Source organism: Momordica charantia (genome assembly GCF_013281855.1).
Source record: "Momordica charantia cultivar OHB3-1 chromosome 3 unlocalized genomic scaffold, Mcharantia_2.0 BLBB01000003.1, whole genome shotgun sequence".
In the NCBI taxonomy this organism is placed as follows: Eukaryota; Viridiplantae; Streptophyta; class Magnoliopsida; order Cucurbitales; family Cucurbitaceae; genus Momordica; species Momordica charantia.
In genome coordinates, this window is record NW_028275161.1 from 22,081,210 (window position 1) to 22,100,819 (window position 19,610).

At 38.5% G+C, this 19,610-nt stretch overlaps 3 protein-coding genes and 1 pseudogene across 7 annotated transcripts; 1 reads left to right on the forward strand and 3 right to left on the reverse strand.

The window, feature by feature from the left end:
• Positions 1-1,093: 1,093 nt before the first annotated feature.
• LOC111009023 (homeobox-leucine zipper protein HAT5-like) lies at positions 1,094-3,270 on the reverse strand (annotated as a pseudogene). The gene is made up of 3 exons (XR_015789632.1): positions 2,718-3,270; positions 1,858-2,240; positions 1,094-1,776 (listed from the first exon to the last, which is right to left on the reverse strand). The product of XR_015789632.1 is annotated as a homeobox-leucine zipper protein HAT5-like (transcript).
• Positions 3,271-8,376: 5,106 nt separating this feature from the next.
• LOC111008941 (transmembrane protein, putative (DUF1118)) lies at positions 8,377-9,437 on the reverse strand. The gene is made up of 2 exons (XM_088121439.1): positions 9,057-9,437; positions 8,377-8,959 (listed from the first exon to the last, which is right to left on the reverse strand). Exons 1-2 carry the CDS (start codon positions 9,222-9,224, stop codon positions 8,516-8,518), a joined length of 612 nt encoding a protein of 203 aa, XP_087977565.1. The 5' UTR covers positions 9,225-9,437; the 3' UTR covers positions 8,377-8,515.
• A 1,673-nt stretch (positions 9,438-11,110) lies between these two features.
• On the reverse strand, positions 11,111-14,888 carry QKY (C2 calcium/lipid-binding plant phosphoribosyltransferase family protein). The gene has a single exon (XM_088121438.1). The coding sequence runs from the start codon at positions 14,621-14,623 to the stop codon at positions 11,525-11,527; it is 3,099 nt and encodes a 1,032-aa protein (XP_087977564.1). The 5' UTR covers positions 14,624-14,888; the 3' UTR covers positions 11,111-11,524.
• Positions 14,889-15,491: 603 nt separating this feature from the next.
• Positions 15,492-19,495, forward strand: LOC111009024 (pectate lyase). 4 transcript variants are annotated; one of them, XM_022281933.2, is made up of 5 exons: positions 15,492-15,964; positions 17,636-17,747; positions 17,915-18,569; positions 18,664-18,906; positions 19,092-19,495. In XM_022281933.2, exons 1-5 carry the CDS (start codon positions 15,817-15,819, stop codon positions 19,308-19,310), a joined length of 1,377 nt encoding a protein of 458 aa, XP_022137625.1. In that variant the 5' UTR covers positions 15,492-15,816; the 3' UTR covers positions 19,311-19,495. The 4 variants fall into 4 exon arrangements, with proteins under 4 accessions (XP_022137625.1, XP_022137626.1, XP_087977859.1 ...); XM_022281934.2 differs by having other exon boundaries at positions 15,493-15,964; positions 17,656-17,747; XM_088121733.1 differs by lacking the exon at positions 15,492-15,964 and adding an exon at positions 16,430-16,986 and having other exon boundaries at positions 17,656-17,747.
• Positions 19,496-19,610: the final 115 nt, after the last annotated feature.

Below are 19,610 nucleotides of genomic sequence, written 5' to 3' on the forward strand. Positions count from 1 at the left end.
TTTTTCCCTGTGTCTAATGAATCATTCTAAAAAAATGAATTTAATAAAAATGTAAACTAAAATTTTTTTGAATAGTTTAACTTCAATCTTTTTATAGGTAATGGAAGATGATAAATTCTCCGTAATTATAATTCCTTGATTTTGAGGTGAAATTGACACGTATATATCGGACAAAGTATAAAAAAGAAGACAGGGATATGTTTGAAAAAATGTATGGGTTACATTTTAGGAGAAAGGTTTTTGATTTGGATGGGATAATTTGACTAAACTCAAAAGTTTTATGTGGGGGTGTAAGTGGGAAATCAGCATCAATGGACACCATTAATTTAATTTTTTTAAAAAAAAAAATTCAAGGTTTAGAATTATCATTAAGAAAGATCCATTGATTTGATTACATCTTGATCCATTGTATTTACAAGTCATTTTCTTAATGAAAATTTTGTCTTGCCAAGGAAATCAAACCACTCCTCTTTTGAACACAGCGCCTCCCACTTCAAATAATGCCCTCTGATCCTGCATTCTTCATCAACTCTACCAAATCACCATGTGCCCTGTCCCCCATCCACTCTTCCTTTCTTCTCTCTCCTCTCGAGTTCGGTAATAACTCCAAGTTACAAAGCTGTATCGCTAGACTTCGATGGAGTGCACTATTCAAAAGAAAGGGTAGGATCCTGAAGTTGACTGCCAAACACCCTCATAGAAAAGAAGAATCCCCACCAGAACAAGAAACTTTATTAGTGACATGATTCCCAAAGCTACCCATTAATGGCATATGGCAAAGTCAACTGGCTTTGCTTCAACAGATTGCTTCAAAAACAAATCAAATGGCACAAGGATTACCCTCATTTTGTTTGTGGAACCACTGCTCCACAAAGCTACTCCAAAAAAAGAAGCCTTTTTCTTCTCATCATTTTGCCTTCTCACCCATTTCCTTCTTCTTCTGGTTTCCAACAATTGTGAAGAAATAAAGGCAACAGTTTTATGGTCAAGAAAGAGTGAAAAGAAATGGCATTCAGTTTGCAGAGACATGTGTTGGAAAACCTTATTCTCTTCAAAAGTATGAAAGTAATGCATCCTTTAGGAGGCAACATAATTGAGAACAAGATATTATTTAATCACATTCAAAGGAAAACAGAGGATTATTCAACAATAAAAACCACCACCCTCAACCCAAACTCAAGAACAAGATTACAGGATGGATCGAGGTCGACAGAACCTAAACTCACCTAGGCTCGACACATGGGATTGGGCTGCCATTGCTTGGATTTATTGCTTAAAATTACCACGAAAACATGCTTTTACAGGAAGAAGACACACAACACAGAAAAGGACTCACTAAGACCAGGACCAAAGGGCATTGTCTTCAATGGGGAATACAAAATTACAGGTACTTGTGGGCGGGTCAGAGTAATCGACATCTTCCAGCTTCGGGAAGATGTAATGAGGCAATAGATTCTTTCCCAAGTTATCTTCTTCGTCTTGGGATAAGTCGGACTGATCGGGATCGAAGATATAGGAAGAATCTCCGGCCTCCAGGAGTGAAGAGTGAACCCCATCGGTGTAGTGTGGGCTATCTGAATCAAATATATCACTTTTGACTGAACTGATATCCTCCTGCTTACAAGCTAGCTTTGAAGATTTCGAGTCTTCATCTTCCAAATGTGAATCAGCAACCAGATTATGTGGTGGTTCTTCAGCAAATTTGTCAGCTTCAGACAGCACAGAGTTTCCACTTTCTTTTTCTTTGTGTAGCAATTTGTCCGTTAGGAGAAGAACCTGTAATATCCAAGTTTTGTTTCTTAGTAACTGTGGAAACCCAACAGAGGTTAAGCAGCAATGGAATTGAATTTTAAGAACATTTACTTTACCTCAGCTTTTGAGTAGGTTTTCATATTCAACCTTGAGGCTTCCATAGCTGGATTGAAGAGCCTCATAATCCTTCTCCAGCTGTTTGGTCTTCCACCGTGCCCGGCGATTCTGAAACCATATAGCAACCTGACGAGGCTGCAGCCCGAGGTCCTTTGCCAATTGAACTTTCCTTTCTGGTTCGAGCTTGTTCTCAATTTCGAAACTCTTCTCGAGGAACCGGACCTGATCAGCATTCAGACGCCTCTTTTTCTCCGGATGGTGGAAATAATCATCCAAGTCTTCGTCCCCATTGTCTTCACTATCGAACGGGCAAAAAAAGGGTCTATTCGATCCGTTTCGGATATCTTCGAAACTCATCATGGATCTTGAACCTACACACCAGAAAATTCTGTTATGAAGATCAAGTTGGGCAACACATATAATCACAAAGCCATTTAATGTGCCATTCATACCACTCTTAAAACATATTCTGTGCCATTAACCACAGAACACTAAATGATTATAAAATGTTTTCTTGAAACATGTAGCAACTAGCAAGTTTTACTCCCCAAGTGATATATCTCGAGTAAAACCAGTCATACAATCTTCTTCACAATTGAACTGCAAGAAATTTATAAGCTAAAGTTTACCAGAAGCATCAGACTCAGCAAACAAGCAGAGAACAACTAAAATCAGAGAGCAAACTCAGCCAAAAGGCATTTACATTCACTTACGAGAATCAGAGATCAATGATCCAATCTAAACGGCGATTAAGAATTCAAAATTCAGCAGATGCGAAACTACTTTACAACAAAATCAACAGAATCAGAAATCTCAAAGAAGTGAAAAGATGAAGAAGAGGGAGTTACCGAGGGGAGAGGGAGAGGGAGAAGTAGAAGAAGAAGAAGACGACCCAGAAAGGAACAGAGCATTAAGAGGCTCAGACGCAAAAGAACCACTACGATTCTGAAGCAAAACACTATGGTTGGAAGAACCACCGCTCAAACTACCGTCATCACTGCCGCCGCCGCCGTAGATCCTCCGACCCGCCATATCCCTAAAGACGCAGAAATGATTTCCCTCCTTTTAAACTGACCATCAAACGGACAAGATTAACCAGTGGGTGTGTAATTTTTGCGGGGGTTGATCTAGGGCTTATGGCGGAAGAAACTGGTGATGATGATTTCGGTGATGTGTGAAGTGTGGGAACAACGGCAGCTCACACCCATCACTCAGAAGAAGAGAAATTAGGAGATGGGCTTTTTCTCTGATTTTTTTCCCCCCTGAGATTGAGAAGAAATGGTTTCTGGGTTTTGAGCCTACTGATGTAAAGAAGAATTCTTCTTCTTTCTTCTTCCCTCTCTTCGGAGGAGGAAGAACTTGGTGGGCTTATAATGGCGCTGGCAGCAGCAGAAAGCTTCTGATAAATTCGTAGTTACCACAATACCCTTTGCTGGGTGCCACTGTCACTGTGGCTTAATAACAACTTTTATAACCCAGTTCAAGAAAATTCCATAAATGATTTTAAATTTCGTGACCGGAGATTGAAGAAATAATTTTAAATTAATTAATTAATTAATTAATTAATTCTTTTTATTTGCATGTTCGTTAAAATACAAATTTCACTAATTTAATCTTTTAATCTAAATTTATTAATTAAAAATTAAAGTATGACCAAAAATTCTTGAGGTGAAAACAGGATTTAGAATCAATTATTTAAAATCATGGGTAGAAAACAACGAAATTCTTTTGAAATCCTTTAAAATATCAAGTACCAAACAGAGCATAAGTATTTTTATTGAGCCAACGAGAGCAATAGCCTAACTTAAACTAGTTAAAGGGTCTAATTTCGATCAAAATATTGTGAGTAAATTCGAATCTCCGCCTATACATACGTTTTTAGCGAATGTGAGCAGTATATCTAAGAAATTGTGAGAAATCAAACAAAATAAAACCTATTCATTTCAATTAATTTCTTAACTATCTCACCCTACGACGTTTAGTTATCAATGCTCATAGGATTTTAATATCTTAATAAGATGACTATTATAGAATTCGAGTCAATTTCGATCTAATTACCTCAGTAGGAATATAGAATTTATTAGTTATTACACATACATAGATCAAAGTTGCATAGTTGTTATCTTAAAATTTGAATGACTATATAATTGTATTTGAGAAATAAATATGAACATTTGCTTAAAGTTTAATGTTGATGTCAAAGAAACTAACATGAACTTGAGTGAAATGTTTCCTCAATCATATGTTTGGCCAACCAAACATTCCAGCAAAATTATTAGAATAAATGAAAATGTTGATCATCCCAACTCTAAAGATGTAATGTTAATATGAGATAGTTCAACTGATTAAAAATATATATATTCATTAAAATGTCGAATATTAAAATTTTTCATTTCTATAGATCGTGGAATTAAAATAATAATAAAAAAAACTTCATTTAATCAAAAAAAAAAAGAAAAGAGAGAGAGCACCCTCTGAAAATAGAGCAAACACATAAAAATAATGACAAAATAGCCCCCAACAAATCCTTAAAGAAAGTAAGAACCTAAGCTAGACTATCAAAATAACATTAAAGCATGACTATAAATATGAAAGTAATTATTGAGGTAGACTACCCACAAAAAAAAAAAAAAAAAAAAAAAAAAAAAACCATTCTCTTGATTTGTAAATAATATTTCTTTAAGCAAAAGAGAGTTTTCGTTTTTACTTACAGGTAAATATTATTTTTACCAGGCCAACCTTTCTTTTATTTCTCATTTTGAATTTAGGAATGAGCTATTAGCTTATTTTATTATAAGTCATGATATCAATAAATTGCATCCAGTCTTTGGGAAGATTTTTTTCTATACTGCATATGCACATTAAATATCTATTTGTATCTACTCTATAAAATTCAAGATGCAAGTACAAGTGTTTAATATACACAACTAGAAAATAATTGCATGTGACACACCATGAAAAAACTTTATTGTCATCTTCTACTCCCTTCCCAATGGCATTTTGTGAGAAATTTTCTTTTATCCTTTTCTATGCAATACTTTTCTTATTTTCAAATTCAAAGTTTACACTCAAATAAAGAACACGAGCCATTGTAATGAAAGTTGTTTTAAAAAGTTTTGCTTATTTGATTATTATCCTTTTCCCTAACTCCAATGAAAAGATATTGGCTGACTTTACCGATCTATGATCAAACAAAAGACAATAAAATTCAGATTAACCAGTACAGATTATTTTTCTTCTTGAAAATTTTGGAATGCTTTAACATAATAACAATCTATATCGAGAGATAGAAGTGTTTACTTTTGTGGGTTTAGTAAACTGTATGCTTACATTTGAACAGATGTGTGGATAGGCTCATAGGATAGTTCGTGGTACTTGTTGTGTATTATCCACCCTTCTTCCACTGTAGCTCAACTAGTAGTTCGACTGGTTAAGATATTTATATCCTTACTAAGTTCGAATCTCCAACTTTCATGAGATTTTTGTTCGAGAAAATGATCAGGAAGGTAAAAGAGGGGTAAAATGGGAAGAGGGGGAATAAGGTGAGAGGGAGAGAAGATGGAGATGACAACGAGGCAAACGAGGGAACGGTAAGGCAGAAAACAAAGGAATCCTGTCCAATCAGTCGCTTTCCATGATTTGGCGGACTGAGTCGTGGGGCCGAGTTCATCGAAATTAAGGCCGAGTCGCTGGCACATGTCACTTGCTCATCCGCTTCGGCTGGGCCCACCATTGGGCCACGTCATGTGCCTGTGGGTCCACGTGTCCCTTCCTTCACATTTTAAATTGGCAGCATCTCTCCACGTTGGCTCACTGGGCCCTCTCCCAACATCACATTGGAATAAATAAATAAATAATAATTAAAAATATATATATTTATCTTTTCATGCTTAAAATTATTATTCTAGTGTTGCTGTTATTTTGCCATCCATTTTTAACCTATAAATAATATGATAGGATTTCGAATACGTATACTAACGTATTGATACATACAACTAATATTCTTATCGATATATATTCATATTAGTACAAATGTTTGAGTTACATCATTAATATGTTATAGATGGCAGTATAACTATAATTCTTTTTTTAAATTGTAATTTTAATTTGTGTTATTAAAATGAGAAAACTAGTCTTTTTCATTTATTTTAGTCATTTTCTTGTCTCAAGGAAAAAAGGTTCTAGACTTTTTCAATTACCCTTACCCTAAGTTTTTTCCCCTTCCCCTCACCATATTATATATTTATATGTCCCTAGCCCAATTTATATGAAATTGATCATGTTAAATATTTCAATAATTAAACTCAAATTTATTTCTTTAAAAAAGAACAGAAATTTATGATAGATCAAAAGTAAATATAATTTTTTTTGGTAAAGTTATTAGATAATAGGAACTTTTTTAGGTGAAGCAACACAATTATAATGGCTAAAAATTTTAAACCACTTTTAACTATTCATAAATAAGACACTTCATTCATCAATTTGTAATTTGTTTATAAATACGTACTTTCCTTGAAAAATTTTACTCTTAATTTTTGTTTTCAAATTCGATTTTTTTATTGCATAATTATTTAATTAGTTAAAATATATTTTACTATTTAAATCATGTTAAACCCACTTTAAAACTCATATCGAACCCACAATGACCTTCTTTGTTAAATAAAAAATATAAACAATTAAATAATAAAAAGATAATTGTATTTAAGCAATAAATGGAAAATTTTGTAGCAAGTACCCAAAGTTGCTAAAGAAGAAAAAAGGATGAGGACCACATTTATGCAATTGCAATGTGAGCTTATTCAACAATGACAGATAATTGTATTTAAAAAAATTCTCACAATTTGGCAACTGCTTCCTAGTTGAGGTTCACTCTATCCCTTTCTTGCCTTTATTTTTTTCAAAAGCTAAAAATTATGATTAATTGTTTTTAGTTCATTTAACTAGCGATGGTGGAGATTCGAGTCTCCGATTGTTTGGTCAATGATACATACATTAATCAGTTAGCTTAAATTCAAATAATAGAGACTCACTCACAAAACCCTAATTCTCGGAAAATGTGTAATTAAAAGTTTAGTTCTTTAATTTTTATGTCTGTATCTAGGTGGTTTTTAACTTTCAATTTTGGTGTCTATTGTACCTAATAGAACACTGGTCTATTTTACATTTCAAAGAAAAATTAACAAATCTATTAGAAACTCAAAATTAAATTTTATATTTAATCGATATTTTAAAATTTATAGATTTATTAGACATAAAATTGAAATTTTACAGATCTATTAGACACCTTTTTAAATTCAGTCAATAACTTAAAACATGTTATTTAACCCAAAAAATAAGTTTTTAGAGCTAGAGACTTTTTTTTCAGCATCAATTGTTGAAAAGAAAATTACAATAATGATCCGGATTTTTTATTTATCCTAAAATGATTTTATTTTTCATATTTATCATATTGTTTTGTTTGTTTTTTTTTTCTAAAAATAAAAATAGATACGACAAATATCATAATGAGAATTCAAACATGAATTTTATTTGTAAGATATTTGTTAGATGTATGAGCACGTATCAAATAGTGTAGTTCTGAAAATATTTAATATGTGATAATTATGTAAAATATTTACAATTTCTTTTAAAACAATAGGTGGTTTAAGCATGGGCCGTACGTACTGACAGGCCAGGGCTTTTTGTCATCGGCCCATAATTATTGGGCCTTTTCTTTTCGTGAGCCCTTTACAAACGAAATGTTGAGCCAATTTGGCCGTGGACAGTCTCTCTTTTTTTTTTTTCTTTTTAATTAAAATTTAAAGTATGACTCTTTTTCTTCACTAGTTTAACTTAGGCGAAATATTTTTGCTATGTTAAATATTTTTACAGTATTACTATTACTGTTAATATAAATGGGTAAAGAATTAATTGGAGTGGTGGACGGTTATGTGTAAAGATATGTTACACTTGATCTCTAGTCCAAAAAATGTATTTGCTAAAATCATCGTGCAATATAAACTATTCATCTGAAAAATCATGCCAAAGCGAGCGTAGCTCAGCGGTAATTGACATATATCTCCACCTAAGAGGTTGTGTTTTTTTTGTTCACAAATTAGCTAATATTCATGGGCTTTGTTAAAGATTTTCAAAGTATTCTTTAAAAAAAATAATAATAAGTATTACGTTCAAATACCACCACGAAATTAAATGATTAATCAGAGCATTAGACGTAAATGCATATCTATAGAGATATGTGAACTTGATCTTTCCTCAAAAAAAGAGATACAAGTTCTAACATATTTACTAAAATAGTTGTCTATTCATCTTTGAAATCAAGCCAATACACAGACTCATGAGTTCTTATTTTATAAACATGAAATTAACCAATTTACTCAATTGTCTTCTGTAGTTGTTGGAAATTGAAGAGTTATGGTATTAAGGGAACAGAAAAAGGAAAATCATATGAAATTGTTCTATTTCTGTTGAGGTGCTTCTCTTTAATTAATTGAATATTTTGAACAGAAATAAAAAATAGTAATTCACATTTTGAAACCAAGAGAAAAGAGTTGTTATCTTTTACTCTTTAAGAAATTCTGGTTCTTAATTATACAACAAATTAAACTATTTCAAAAGAACTATTCACCTGCAGATTTCTTCTGTTCAGTCAATCAGCTTCCTGTAATCCACCCAGCACGACTGAGCCGACCAACAAACCGGCGGCGCCGAGAGCAAGTCCGCCACCGACCACCGCCTGCAAGGCCACCAGCGCCGCCGAGTCGTCCGGAATCAGAACAATCGCCGCCAGCGCCGCCACCAGAATGGGCAGGGCAAGAGAGGCCAACGCGGACGGAGACGAGCTGGCGACCTTCTCCAGCAAGCTCAGAAGCCCTAATTCCTCGGCTTTGGAAAAAACCCCCAATTTCTCGATGGAAGAGAGCGTAAACCCTAGCTCCTCTGCTTTGGATAGCAGCCCCGCTTTTTCGACATTGCTCAGCACTTTCTTCGTCTCCAGCTTCTTGAACACGTCCACCTCCACGTCCTCGGAGCTCTCGTAGAAAATTCCGGCGCCGAACCATTTCTTCTGCCAACCGTCGTCGTACTTGTTCACCTGGATCCATCAATTTCCGTCACTAGCACCAAATTGAAAATCATGGTCGATTTTATCGGTCTCTCGAAACAGGGGAAGAAAAAAAGAGGTTCAGTACCTTTTTCTTGGGAGCCATGGCGACAATGGTGAGGGAATTGGATCTGGAAGGAAGCGCGCGGGCATGGTTAAAGGCGTGGCGGAATTTGGAACTGAAGAATTTGTTGGGAAGATGAGAGGGAGCAGCAGTGGCAGCGGCAGCGGCGGAAGATGGGGAAGCGACCGCCATTTTTGAGGGTGAAGGGAAGCTTCTCAAGGATTTTCTCTGCTGCTCCTTCAGCCAAGAATTACTGGGAGAGGAGCTATGGTTTTGCCACGTACAACGGGAGATCCCACTGTAATCTCATTTCCATTCATGTCCACCAATCAAATTCGTACCCTCCATTGCTTTATCTAAAATTCTCAATACTCTCTCTCTCTCATCTAAAGTAATATTCATAATATTTTATTAGTGATTATGGTGGAACTTGGTAGCCAAGAGAACCAAAAAGATTAAAACATCGCTCGAGTTAGTAAAATTCGACCTATTGTTTGAATACAAAGTAATGTGTTGAGTTAATACGGATTCCATTCACCGACCATGAGATTCATGATATGAGATCTGTGGTGGTGGATGGCGGGATGAAAAGCAGTTTCATATAATGCCACAACTCAACATTTGCGAATTAACACAAATAAATTGGAGTCCCAACGAGGTTTGGAAGTATTATTCGTTGACTTAGAGGTACGAGATTTTCTACCTTGAATTTCAATAGTCTCTCTTCTCACGTCAGGAATCAAATTAACACAAATCTCAAATGGTAAAAGACATTAAAAAAAAAGTGACTAACAAACTACAAACGATTAAGACTTCATTAAATTGTCCAATTCTATATGGTGTTCATAAGCATTCTAAAGCTTGAGTCAGTAAATTTCGAGACAGTACTGAGTAATGTGTTGAGTTGACAATGGTTCTATTCACCAACCATGAGATTTCTGGTGTAAGATCTATGGTGGTGGATGAGTGATTGAAAAGCGATTCTACTTAATACCTCGACTCAACATTTACTAAAGCTGGAGTCTAAGTGAGGTTTGAAAGATGATTCATGAACTTTGAAATACGAAGCTTTACACCTCGAATTTCAAGAGCCTCCCTTCTCTTCTTATGTCACATAGAAGATCGTTTTATGTTGCCCAACACAGTGTTTGAGCATTGTATCTTTTTAGTAGTCTTCTCCAACCGATTCAATAACGATTTTTTTTTTTATTGGGATGACAATACAGTAATCAAATTAACACAAATCTCAAATGGTAAAAGACATAAAAAGAAAATGATGTGACTAACAAATTACCAACGAATAAGACTCCTTAAATTGAACTTTCGCATGTCATTCTATAGGGTTCAAAACAAGATGAACCATCAAATTTGAGAGCAAAAATATATGATATAGTCTAGAAAATTGAAAACTTTGTTACCCTAAAGAGGTCTCTTCAGTGAGAGAGGATCTAGTTCACAGCATTTTATTGTTACCTCTTATATTTATAAGAAGAAAACAAGGTTCAAGAGGAAGGCGGTGGAGGGTCTGCTGCAGCATTTTGTTCAGCTTCTTGGAGGAGTTTCAAGACCTCTTCTTTCTTGAGAGCCAAATCCTTCATCTTGGTTTCAAGCTTCTCCAGCTTCTGTCTCAGTTTGGTTGGGTCTTTCTTGTCCTCAGGATTCTTTTTCTTCTTCTCTTTCTTCTCCTTTTTCTTCTCCCCTTCTCCTCCTTCTCCTTCTTCATGTTTCTCTTTATCCTTCTTCTCTTTCTTCTCCTTCTTCTCAACCTCCTCCCCCTCGTGCTTCTCTTCCGACGGCTCTCCCATGTTTAAATCTGCACAATTCCACTATAAAACAAAGATTCACAGACCAGAATCGGTTCAGTTAATGAATTGAAGGCAAAAGTGAATGGATTACTGGGCCTGCAACTCACCTCCATAAATATGGCAACCCATGGGCCAGAAATGTAATGTGGGTTGCCGAGAATTCAGCCACACGACTTGGTAAATTCTCTCTCCCATTTCATTTCTGGTGGTCCTGGATTCTTTAAGACATTTTCCACTCCAAAAAACAATCAAGACCCGTCAGAAAATCAAACGGAGGAATAAAGGCTGTGTCTGTATTATTCAATTTCTCAAATCAAATCTGATATGTTAGGAAATAATTTCATGTTCCAACTTTTCGGGACACAATTACAGCAAACTATCGACTCTGCTAGCCGATTAATTTCTCTATTTTCCCTCCATTTCTGTCTTCTCTCTCTCTTTTATTTCAAATACTGAAATAATTAGTCAATCGAATTCAAAAGGCAAAGAACGAAAGAACATGATGACAGCTCACTGCTTTTTCCCACCTCCCTTTTCACACTTTACTATGTTATTTTGGGGGCATCTTTTTCAACTCAACCAGTTTTTTTTTTCAACCCCCATCAATTTGGGGTACTTCTAATTATGAAAAACCCCACAAAAGGGGTAAAAAGAATACACATCTTTCTAATTACCTACTACTCTACTCTACATTAACCGATCCGATAGGCTCGGAAGTCGCCGGAAAAAGTTCAAACTCGCCGACGGCATAGGGTCCCGGAACATGGGGTGGCGCAGGTAGTAAAATCCAAGCGCCACCGCCACCATTTTCGGCGGCACGGCGTAGAGGATCACAGTGATGGCGAAACATACCCCAATAAACAGCTTCGTGGCTCGTGGGTCCCTCCAGCTCACCAATGCCTGTACCCTCTCCCCTTGGGTCGCAAGATCTCCCAATACTGTTTGGACTCTGGCAGCCAGTATCCTCAGCCGGTCGTACCTAACCCGGATAACTTCCGGCGACTTCGAGCTTGGAATCGTGTCGAATTCCTCATCAAGTTCATCTGGGTCCACCGCCTCGGCGTGGGACAGCCGTGTGTCCATTCCGGCGGGTATCTTCGGCCTGAACCGGTAGTACCATACTCCGATTAAGAACACATACAGAAACCCAGTTGGGACAATCAAATCCGGGTACCAAACAAGAACTAGATACAGTATATGAACAAGCATCGTGGTAATCGGGTTCCTCCATCTCCGGATATCATCCAACCATTTGGCCAATCCCACCGCCCACGCCAGAACCGCCACGATCCTGAACCAATTCGCCTTGCTTTTTCTCATACTCCACGCGTGTGAATCTGCATCCAACATGTAACGAACCACCTCCGAACCCAGCGGCGGCTCCGACCGGCCCAGCCAAGTCGCCACCATTTTGGTGGCGGCTCTGCGTAACGCCTCCTGCTGGGCCACCCCCAATGGGCGGAGATAGTGCATTCGTGGAAGTAGGGGCTGGCCGTAAACCGCACACGTCTCCGGTAACAATGCCGGACAGGCGAACCGGACGGCCAGCTCGATCTCGCCCATTTTCTTCAACCCGGTTTTCTGCAGCACCATGAGCGGGTAGGAATTTGTGTAGATTTTGTTGCTCTCGAGGGTTGAAACCCGAATCCTTACTTTTCCGATATGGTAATCGGGCTTCTCCTCCGACGCGTCGGAATACATTCGCCAGTTGTCGAATACGCCGACGGTGAGGACGGTGCAGGGGTCGAAGACTTGCCACGTGTACTGTTCGTTCCAACGTGGATCAAAGCTGTCAGTCATCGTTCTCGTCCGGACCCACTTTTTCCCGTACTTCGCGACACAGTAAGCGTCGGTGGACCCCTTGCCCGGATCTTTGGTTTTCATCGGAAGCAGCCCGCGGGCTCCGAGGATCCCGAGCTCCAGAATTCCGACGGCCGGCTTCCACAGCTGCTTCGCCGTCGGCCGGAAGTCGCTGCACACGTGAGCCGCCTCGTCCAGCACGTGATATCCGCCCTCTAAGCAGAGGCGTAGATAGATTCTGCCGCTGTATGTGTCGCCGCCGTTTCCGCCTTCTAAGGGGTACCACTTCGCCGCCACGTACCGCTCGTCGAACCGCTGTTCGATTGCGTCCACCGGAATCATGACGTGGCCGAGGAGTACGGCTTCCTTGCTTGTTCGGTCTTCGACGAGCAAGATCAGGGAGTCTTCGAGAGGCTCGCCGGCGACGAAGACGAGATCCTCGTTCCAGTGAAATGAGGCGCTGTGGTTGTTCATGGACCCTCGCCTGGTCCTTGCCGACTGATAACTTAGCTGTGCTTTGACTCTAATCTCCGGTGCCGTCAATGGAGGAAGATTTGGAGCGATGTGAAGGTCCTGCGCTTCAATGACTGTAACTCTCAAGTACCACAGCTTGGGGGATTGATAAACTTTGGAGCGTGTATGAGCTACGTGTGGAGCGTCGGAGCACCAAGCTTCGGGAAATGCGTCGTCGGCTTGAGTTCCGATCCAAACAGAGAGCTGAATGTCGCCGGATATTTTGGAGGTTTGTTGATCTGCGGCACCGCCTTCGAGGCGGTACCACTGAGGGGCCAGAGGACTGTCGGGCGGATCTCGCACAGGTACATCAGAGAGATCGAAGCAAACGCCGCCTAGGAACTGCTCCGATGGCGTATCCCAGACAGTAATCTCCAGCGTCGAATTCGCCGTATCAGGTTTGTTGTGCCGGAGAGCAAACACCTGGTTCCATTCCGGCGAATCGGTCGGCTCGCCAGGTCGATGACTCGCCGGCTTCGATTTCTCAAAATGGCCTGATGTACGAATCTTCAAGTAGGGGCTCTCATTGGGAGCGACATTTCTGGCTTTCACAATTCGGATGAAGAGGTACTGCATCGGTTCCACGAGATCGTAGGGATGAATCCTCTCCGTCTCCGCCATGAATTTCTTGTTGATCACTCTCGGAGAGTAATCCCCATTAGGCCTTCTCAAAACCCTAACCCCTTCCCCAAATCCAGTTTTGTTACTCTGCATCTTTCTCATTTCCGGTGCAAATTGCGGCTCCGCAGGTGGAGGAGCATTTACTTCCGCAGCCGGTGGCGGTTGCTGTTGCGGTTGCGGTGGCTCAGAATGTACGGGCATCTCCTGCCGGGGGGACTCCTCGATAACCACAACCGGCGGCAAGTTCGAATCGTCACGACCGACCTCCCCCTGCATCGGAAGCTCGAACATCCTCACTCCCTCTACCACACCCTCCGGAGTTTTCGGCTTCTCAGTATCAGGAGGAGGAGCCGGTTGCTCCTCCTGCGGCGGAGGCGGCGGCGGAGCTTCGTCGACCATCTCGTCGTAGTAACAAATCCTAAGTCCAATTTCGCCCCTAACCCAGCTGAAGACGCTCTTCTTCTCCAACGGATAATAAACCAAACCCTCGTCTCCTCTCCTGGCAAACTGGCTTCCGTACAGCTTCACCCTCCCCAAGAAGTGATTCTTGCGGCCACTGCCATTGCCGTACCTCTTATCGTTGAAAACCTCGATGTCGAGCTCCTCGTAGTCCATATTATCAGGATCGGAGACGACGAATTCGAGCGGCTCGTTCCAGATAGGGTTGAGCTCGCGAAACCTAGTGGCGGTCCGCTTCCTCTGGCCATCGAAGTCGGCGACGACGTAGGGGCTGGAGCTTCCTTGGCCGTCTTTAGGAAGAAGGTTGCGTGCATCGGCGATTTCGACGACGAGCTTCCTGACGGTCTTGGGTGGCGACGGTGACGGTGGCGGCGGCTGTGGCGGCGTCGTCATGGTCTCATCTTCGTATAAAGCCAAAGCCCAAAAATAAATACAATAATTAATAATGAGAAAGACGAAAAGAAAAAGAAGAGAAGGCGCTGATGGCGGAGAAATAGAGAGCTGAACTCCACAGCACAATGCCCAAGATTGAAGATTGAAGATTGAAGATTGAAGATTGAAGAACGTATTCTATTGAATATTGATGGCGTTTGCTTTCTCCTTTTTGTTTTCTTTTTTTCTTTTCCCAAATTCTATTTGTTCAAATATATATTAAATTACTATTTTTAATCCATTTATGCTGAATTTTAACATGTTATTTTCTTTAAACTAATAATATTTTTCTTTTTTAGTTCAAGGCTGGGAATGATTCCCATTCATCTACAATGTGCCACATCTTTCTTTTTTATTTAACAATTGTAATCAAACTAAAAATACACCGGGCTTATTTCGTACCTTTTTGTCGTTTCATCAAAATTCATTGGGTACGCTATCATTTTATATATAATATGTAATAAAAAATTAATTTATTCACCTTGCAATCAATATTTTGTTTGTAAAAAAAAGTTACAATCGCTTAGCAAATTTATAAAAAAATTAATTTATTCAAGGCATTTTGCGACCACATAAATTTTGTCCTGAATATATAAAAAATGATAGCAATTGACTTTTACCAGTGAAATTATAAGATAATCCCGTTTACTTTTTAAGGTGATAAGAAATGTCTCATCAACTCAATTACGTTTGAATTAGCAAATCTAACGATAACGGTGGAATTACATTTTAGTAGCTAAAATATTTATTAGCATCTCAAAGCGAAGGATTCGGTGGGGACAGAAGGGAGAAAAGAAAAGAAATAGAGAATGTTATGTGAGTGGGAGAGAGAGAGAGAGAGAGATTAGATTCCATTCTCTCTTGTGAAGTTTTTGAATCCCCTTTTTGGTTTCCCTCTTGTTTTTATCCTCTCTCTTTCCCAATAATATATTCCAAAATTCTTCAAAAACAGAAACCAATCCTGCACACCACTGTTTCGATTCCCACATAATTTTTCTTCCATTCCATCGCCCTTTCATATTAAATCTTCTCAAAATGTTCTCTCACATAACCATCATCAATTACTTGAAATTGCCCAAAAAGTACAGCCTCCCCACCAAATCCTTGCCCCCCTTTTCTCGATTTCTTCAATTCATTTTCTCTGTGCTCCTTCAATGGAGACGCCACCATCCGCCAGAGAATTTGCTGAACTTCAGTGGGTCGCATGTCGAAGAAGCTTCACCAACACCGCCCCATCTCCTTTTCTGCACTTTCTGAATGGGTGGACTTTGTTGCGAGAATCTGATCCCCCATCTCATAAAAGTAATTTTCTTACTGATTCTTCTTCTGCTGTCCTTTGGCGTATTTTTCTCTTCATCACATCATATCAATGCATAATATGATGACTAGGGTTTTTAAAAGAAGAAAGAAAGAAAGATATGTTTATTGTTCCACTTCGACTTTCTCCATTCTCTGACCCTCCAACAGTTGTTTTACTTTAGGGCTCTAATCCATATCTCAAGCTTATGTCTGTAAAAAAGAAGGCTGGATTCCATAAAGTTGCAAATTCGAAATGGGGGTGGTGATCAAGTGCATCAAACCCACAATTTTTTTATCATTTCTGCTGATTGTTTGATTATGTTCTCTGTTCTTTAAGAAGATAAGATTCATTCACTTCACCATCAATTTGAGCCTGCTCCCATTGGACAGACTTATTTGAATAAGATTGTCACTTGTTTCACGCAAAGAATTTTGTGTCTTTCTTCGTTAAAGTAAGTTGAGATTCTTTATTGTTATTATTATTAGATTATGGAAAGTAATTAATCCATTCATTTTCCCCTGACCCTAAATAGAAATCCCATCAAGCATTTTCATTTCTGTTTACATTTTGCCTTGGTGATGCTGGACTTGATTCCCATATCGGTTTATACTTCAGTAACCTTTATCATAATTTTTCTTCACCATCATATTATCTTCTTGTATTTAAAAAAAAAAAAACCCTTTTGGAGAAAATGGCAGATTTATGCCATTGTTTGGAAAAAAAAAACACTCCAAATTAACATTGATTTTGTTTCCAGAGTGTTTGAGACAAGATGAGAAGGCTATCTCTGCTTTATTTTATTCCTTTCTTTTTACTTGTATGTATACAGTTGCTGTTTAATAGCCTTTAAACAAAATTCTTTTCAATAGTAAAATTATGCTCTTTCTTGGCTCCAAATACTAAATAGAACAATGTTTTTGATAATCAATTTTCTTGTGATATCTTCAAAATCTGGAATTTTGAAGTAGGTCACAATTGACCATAAATAGTCTAACTCTGGATTGAAATGATGAAGGTTTTAAAGGTAAATAGTTAAATTTGATTTTATTATTATTCAGAAACATCGTTTACTTAAAATAGTTTTTAATATTCTTGTTAGAGATATTTTCTGACCATTTGACCTTGATTGACATTGGATTTAGAATATCAAAAAATTTAGGAGAGACTGAAAGAATTTTTTTTTTTAATAAAAAAAATGTGGAAGAAGAATAGATGATATTGTATGCCATTCCATGCATCCAATTCCCTAGTTTTAGGAATAAAATTTATTTATTAATTTAATTATTATTTCAAACAACCCAAGATCTTATAATCCACATATTTGCACAAGTAAATGAAAGGTCCCCAAGACCACAGTTCCATGGAAATGGATAAAGAAAGCAAATAAGAAGTTGACCATTGAAGGGGATGGCTCCCCTTCATTTCCTCTCCATTTCTCATTCTCTTATTTAGTGAAGCTCTGTATTTATAATGCTCAACATTTTAGTTCCCAAATTCAAGTAGATTATTGAGCATTAACCAAAGCTTACAAAGAAAAAAAAATTCCTCCAAAAGATTAAGAAAGCTGAAAGAGATGAAGATGAGAGAGACAGAAACCACCATTATTGGGCTTAAGCTACTAATGATACTTTCTTGTGTGATGATATTTCCAACCCTGAAGGCTAATATTGCAGATTTTGATGAGGTATGGCAGAAAAGAGCTCAAGAAGCCAAGAAGGCTGCCATTGAGGCCTATCAACCCCATCCAGAAGAAGTCACTAGTAATTTCAACCAGCAAGTTCACAAGTAACACCATTTCCTCACTACCAAATAAATCAGTTTTCTGTTAATTTGAACATTAAATTCTTAATTTGGTCTAGTTCAAAAAGTATATATACAATGCTTATGTTTATGTGGTTTTGCCTATATTGTGTCTGATGGTGAATAATTCTGTCTTTTATTGTGAGACACAGATCCTTAGATGGTGCAAATAACACAAGGAGACATTTGAAGCATTACAGTGGTGGTCCATGCTTAGCTACGAACCCCATCGACCGATGTTGGAGATGTGACAAACACTGGGCTAAAAACCGCAAGAAGCTAGCTGAATGTGCACTTGGCTTCGGCCGTGGAACAACTGGAGGCAAAGATGGAAGGTATTACGTGGTTCGAGATTCGAGCGATAACGACTTGCTCAATCCTAAACCAGGAACCCTGCGCTACGGTGTGATACAGGAAAAACCACTTTGGATTGTATTTGCACACGACATGGTTATTAGGCTAAGTGAAGAGCTTATAATAACCGATAACAAGACAATAGATGGACGCGGTGCCAACGTGCACATCGCCAATGGCGGTCAAATTACTCTACAATTTGTGAAGAATATAATCATCAGTAATCTGCACATCCATGATATCAAGAATGGCCATGGAGGCCTTATAAGAGACTCGGTGAGCCACTATGGTTTACGAACACCGAGCGATGGTGATGGCATCTCAATGTTTGGAGCCACAAAGATTTGGATAGATCACGTTTCAATGTCGAATTGTCAAGATGGACTTATAGATGCCGTCATGGCATCTACTGGCATTACAATCTCCAACTGTCACTTCACCCGACATAACGATGTATACTCCTCATACCATAGAGAAAAAAAAACAGTGATTCTGAGTTTCTATATACTGATGTTTATAACTGACAACTTTCCTGTTGTGCTTGAAGGTGATGTTATTGGGTGCAAGTGATAGCTACTCAAATGATCAGATTATGCAGGTAACTCTTGCATTTAATCACTTTGGTAAAGGGTTGGTGCAAAGGATGCCAAGATGCCGATGGGGGTTCGTCCATGTAGTCAATAATGACTACACTCACTGGCTCATGTATGCCATCGGCGGTAGCCACAATCCCACCATCATCAGCCAGGGCAACCGCTTCATTGCCCCGCCAGACCCAAACTGCAAAGAGGTATAAAGAACAAACATTAGACATATTAGACAAGTAACTGACTATCATGTTGCACTTATTAAGGATCCCACGTTGAAAAGAAAATGGACTCCTCATGAGCAATCATCTCATTACCAATTGATTTTAAGATAGAATGCCATGAATATTAATAGCATTTCTCTCGTATCGTTGTTGGGTTCGTTCAGGTGACAAAAAGGGCATACGCATCGGAGAGCGAGTGGAAGTCATGGAACTGGAGATCAGAAGGAGATCTAATGATGAATGGAGCATTTTTCATCGAATCGGGGAGCCCCATCAGAAAGTACTCCAAGAAAGATGTTATCACTGCAAAACCAGGGAGCTTCGTGACCAGGCTTACACGATTCTCGGGGCCTTTGAAATGCAGAAATAACCGGCCCTGTTAGTGAAATTTGTGCACAACTTTCAATTGTGAATACTGAATATGTACCCTGTGATCAACAGAGGTTGTAGTATAGTAAAGATTTTAGATAGAAGCTAAAGAAACATACAGAACTATGGCAGCTTTTGCCATTACAAAGTTTTGTGAATCATTTATGCGATGTTATGTACATTGTAATATTCTTGGCTATGGTGATCCATCTTCTAAAAAGTTACTTTTCTTTTCCACCATTGTTTTACTGAACTTCATTAAGAGATGATAGCGTATATAATTTTAGCAACATGCATTCAAAACTAAATATGAA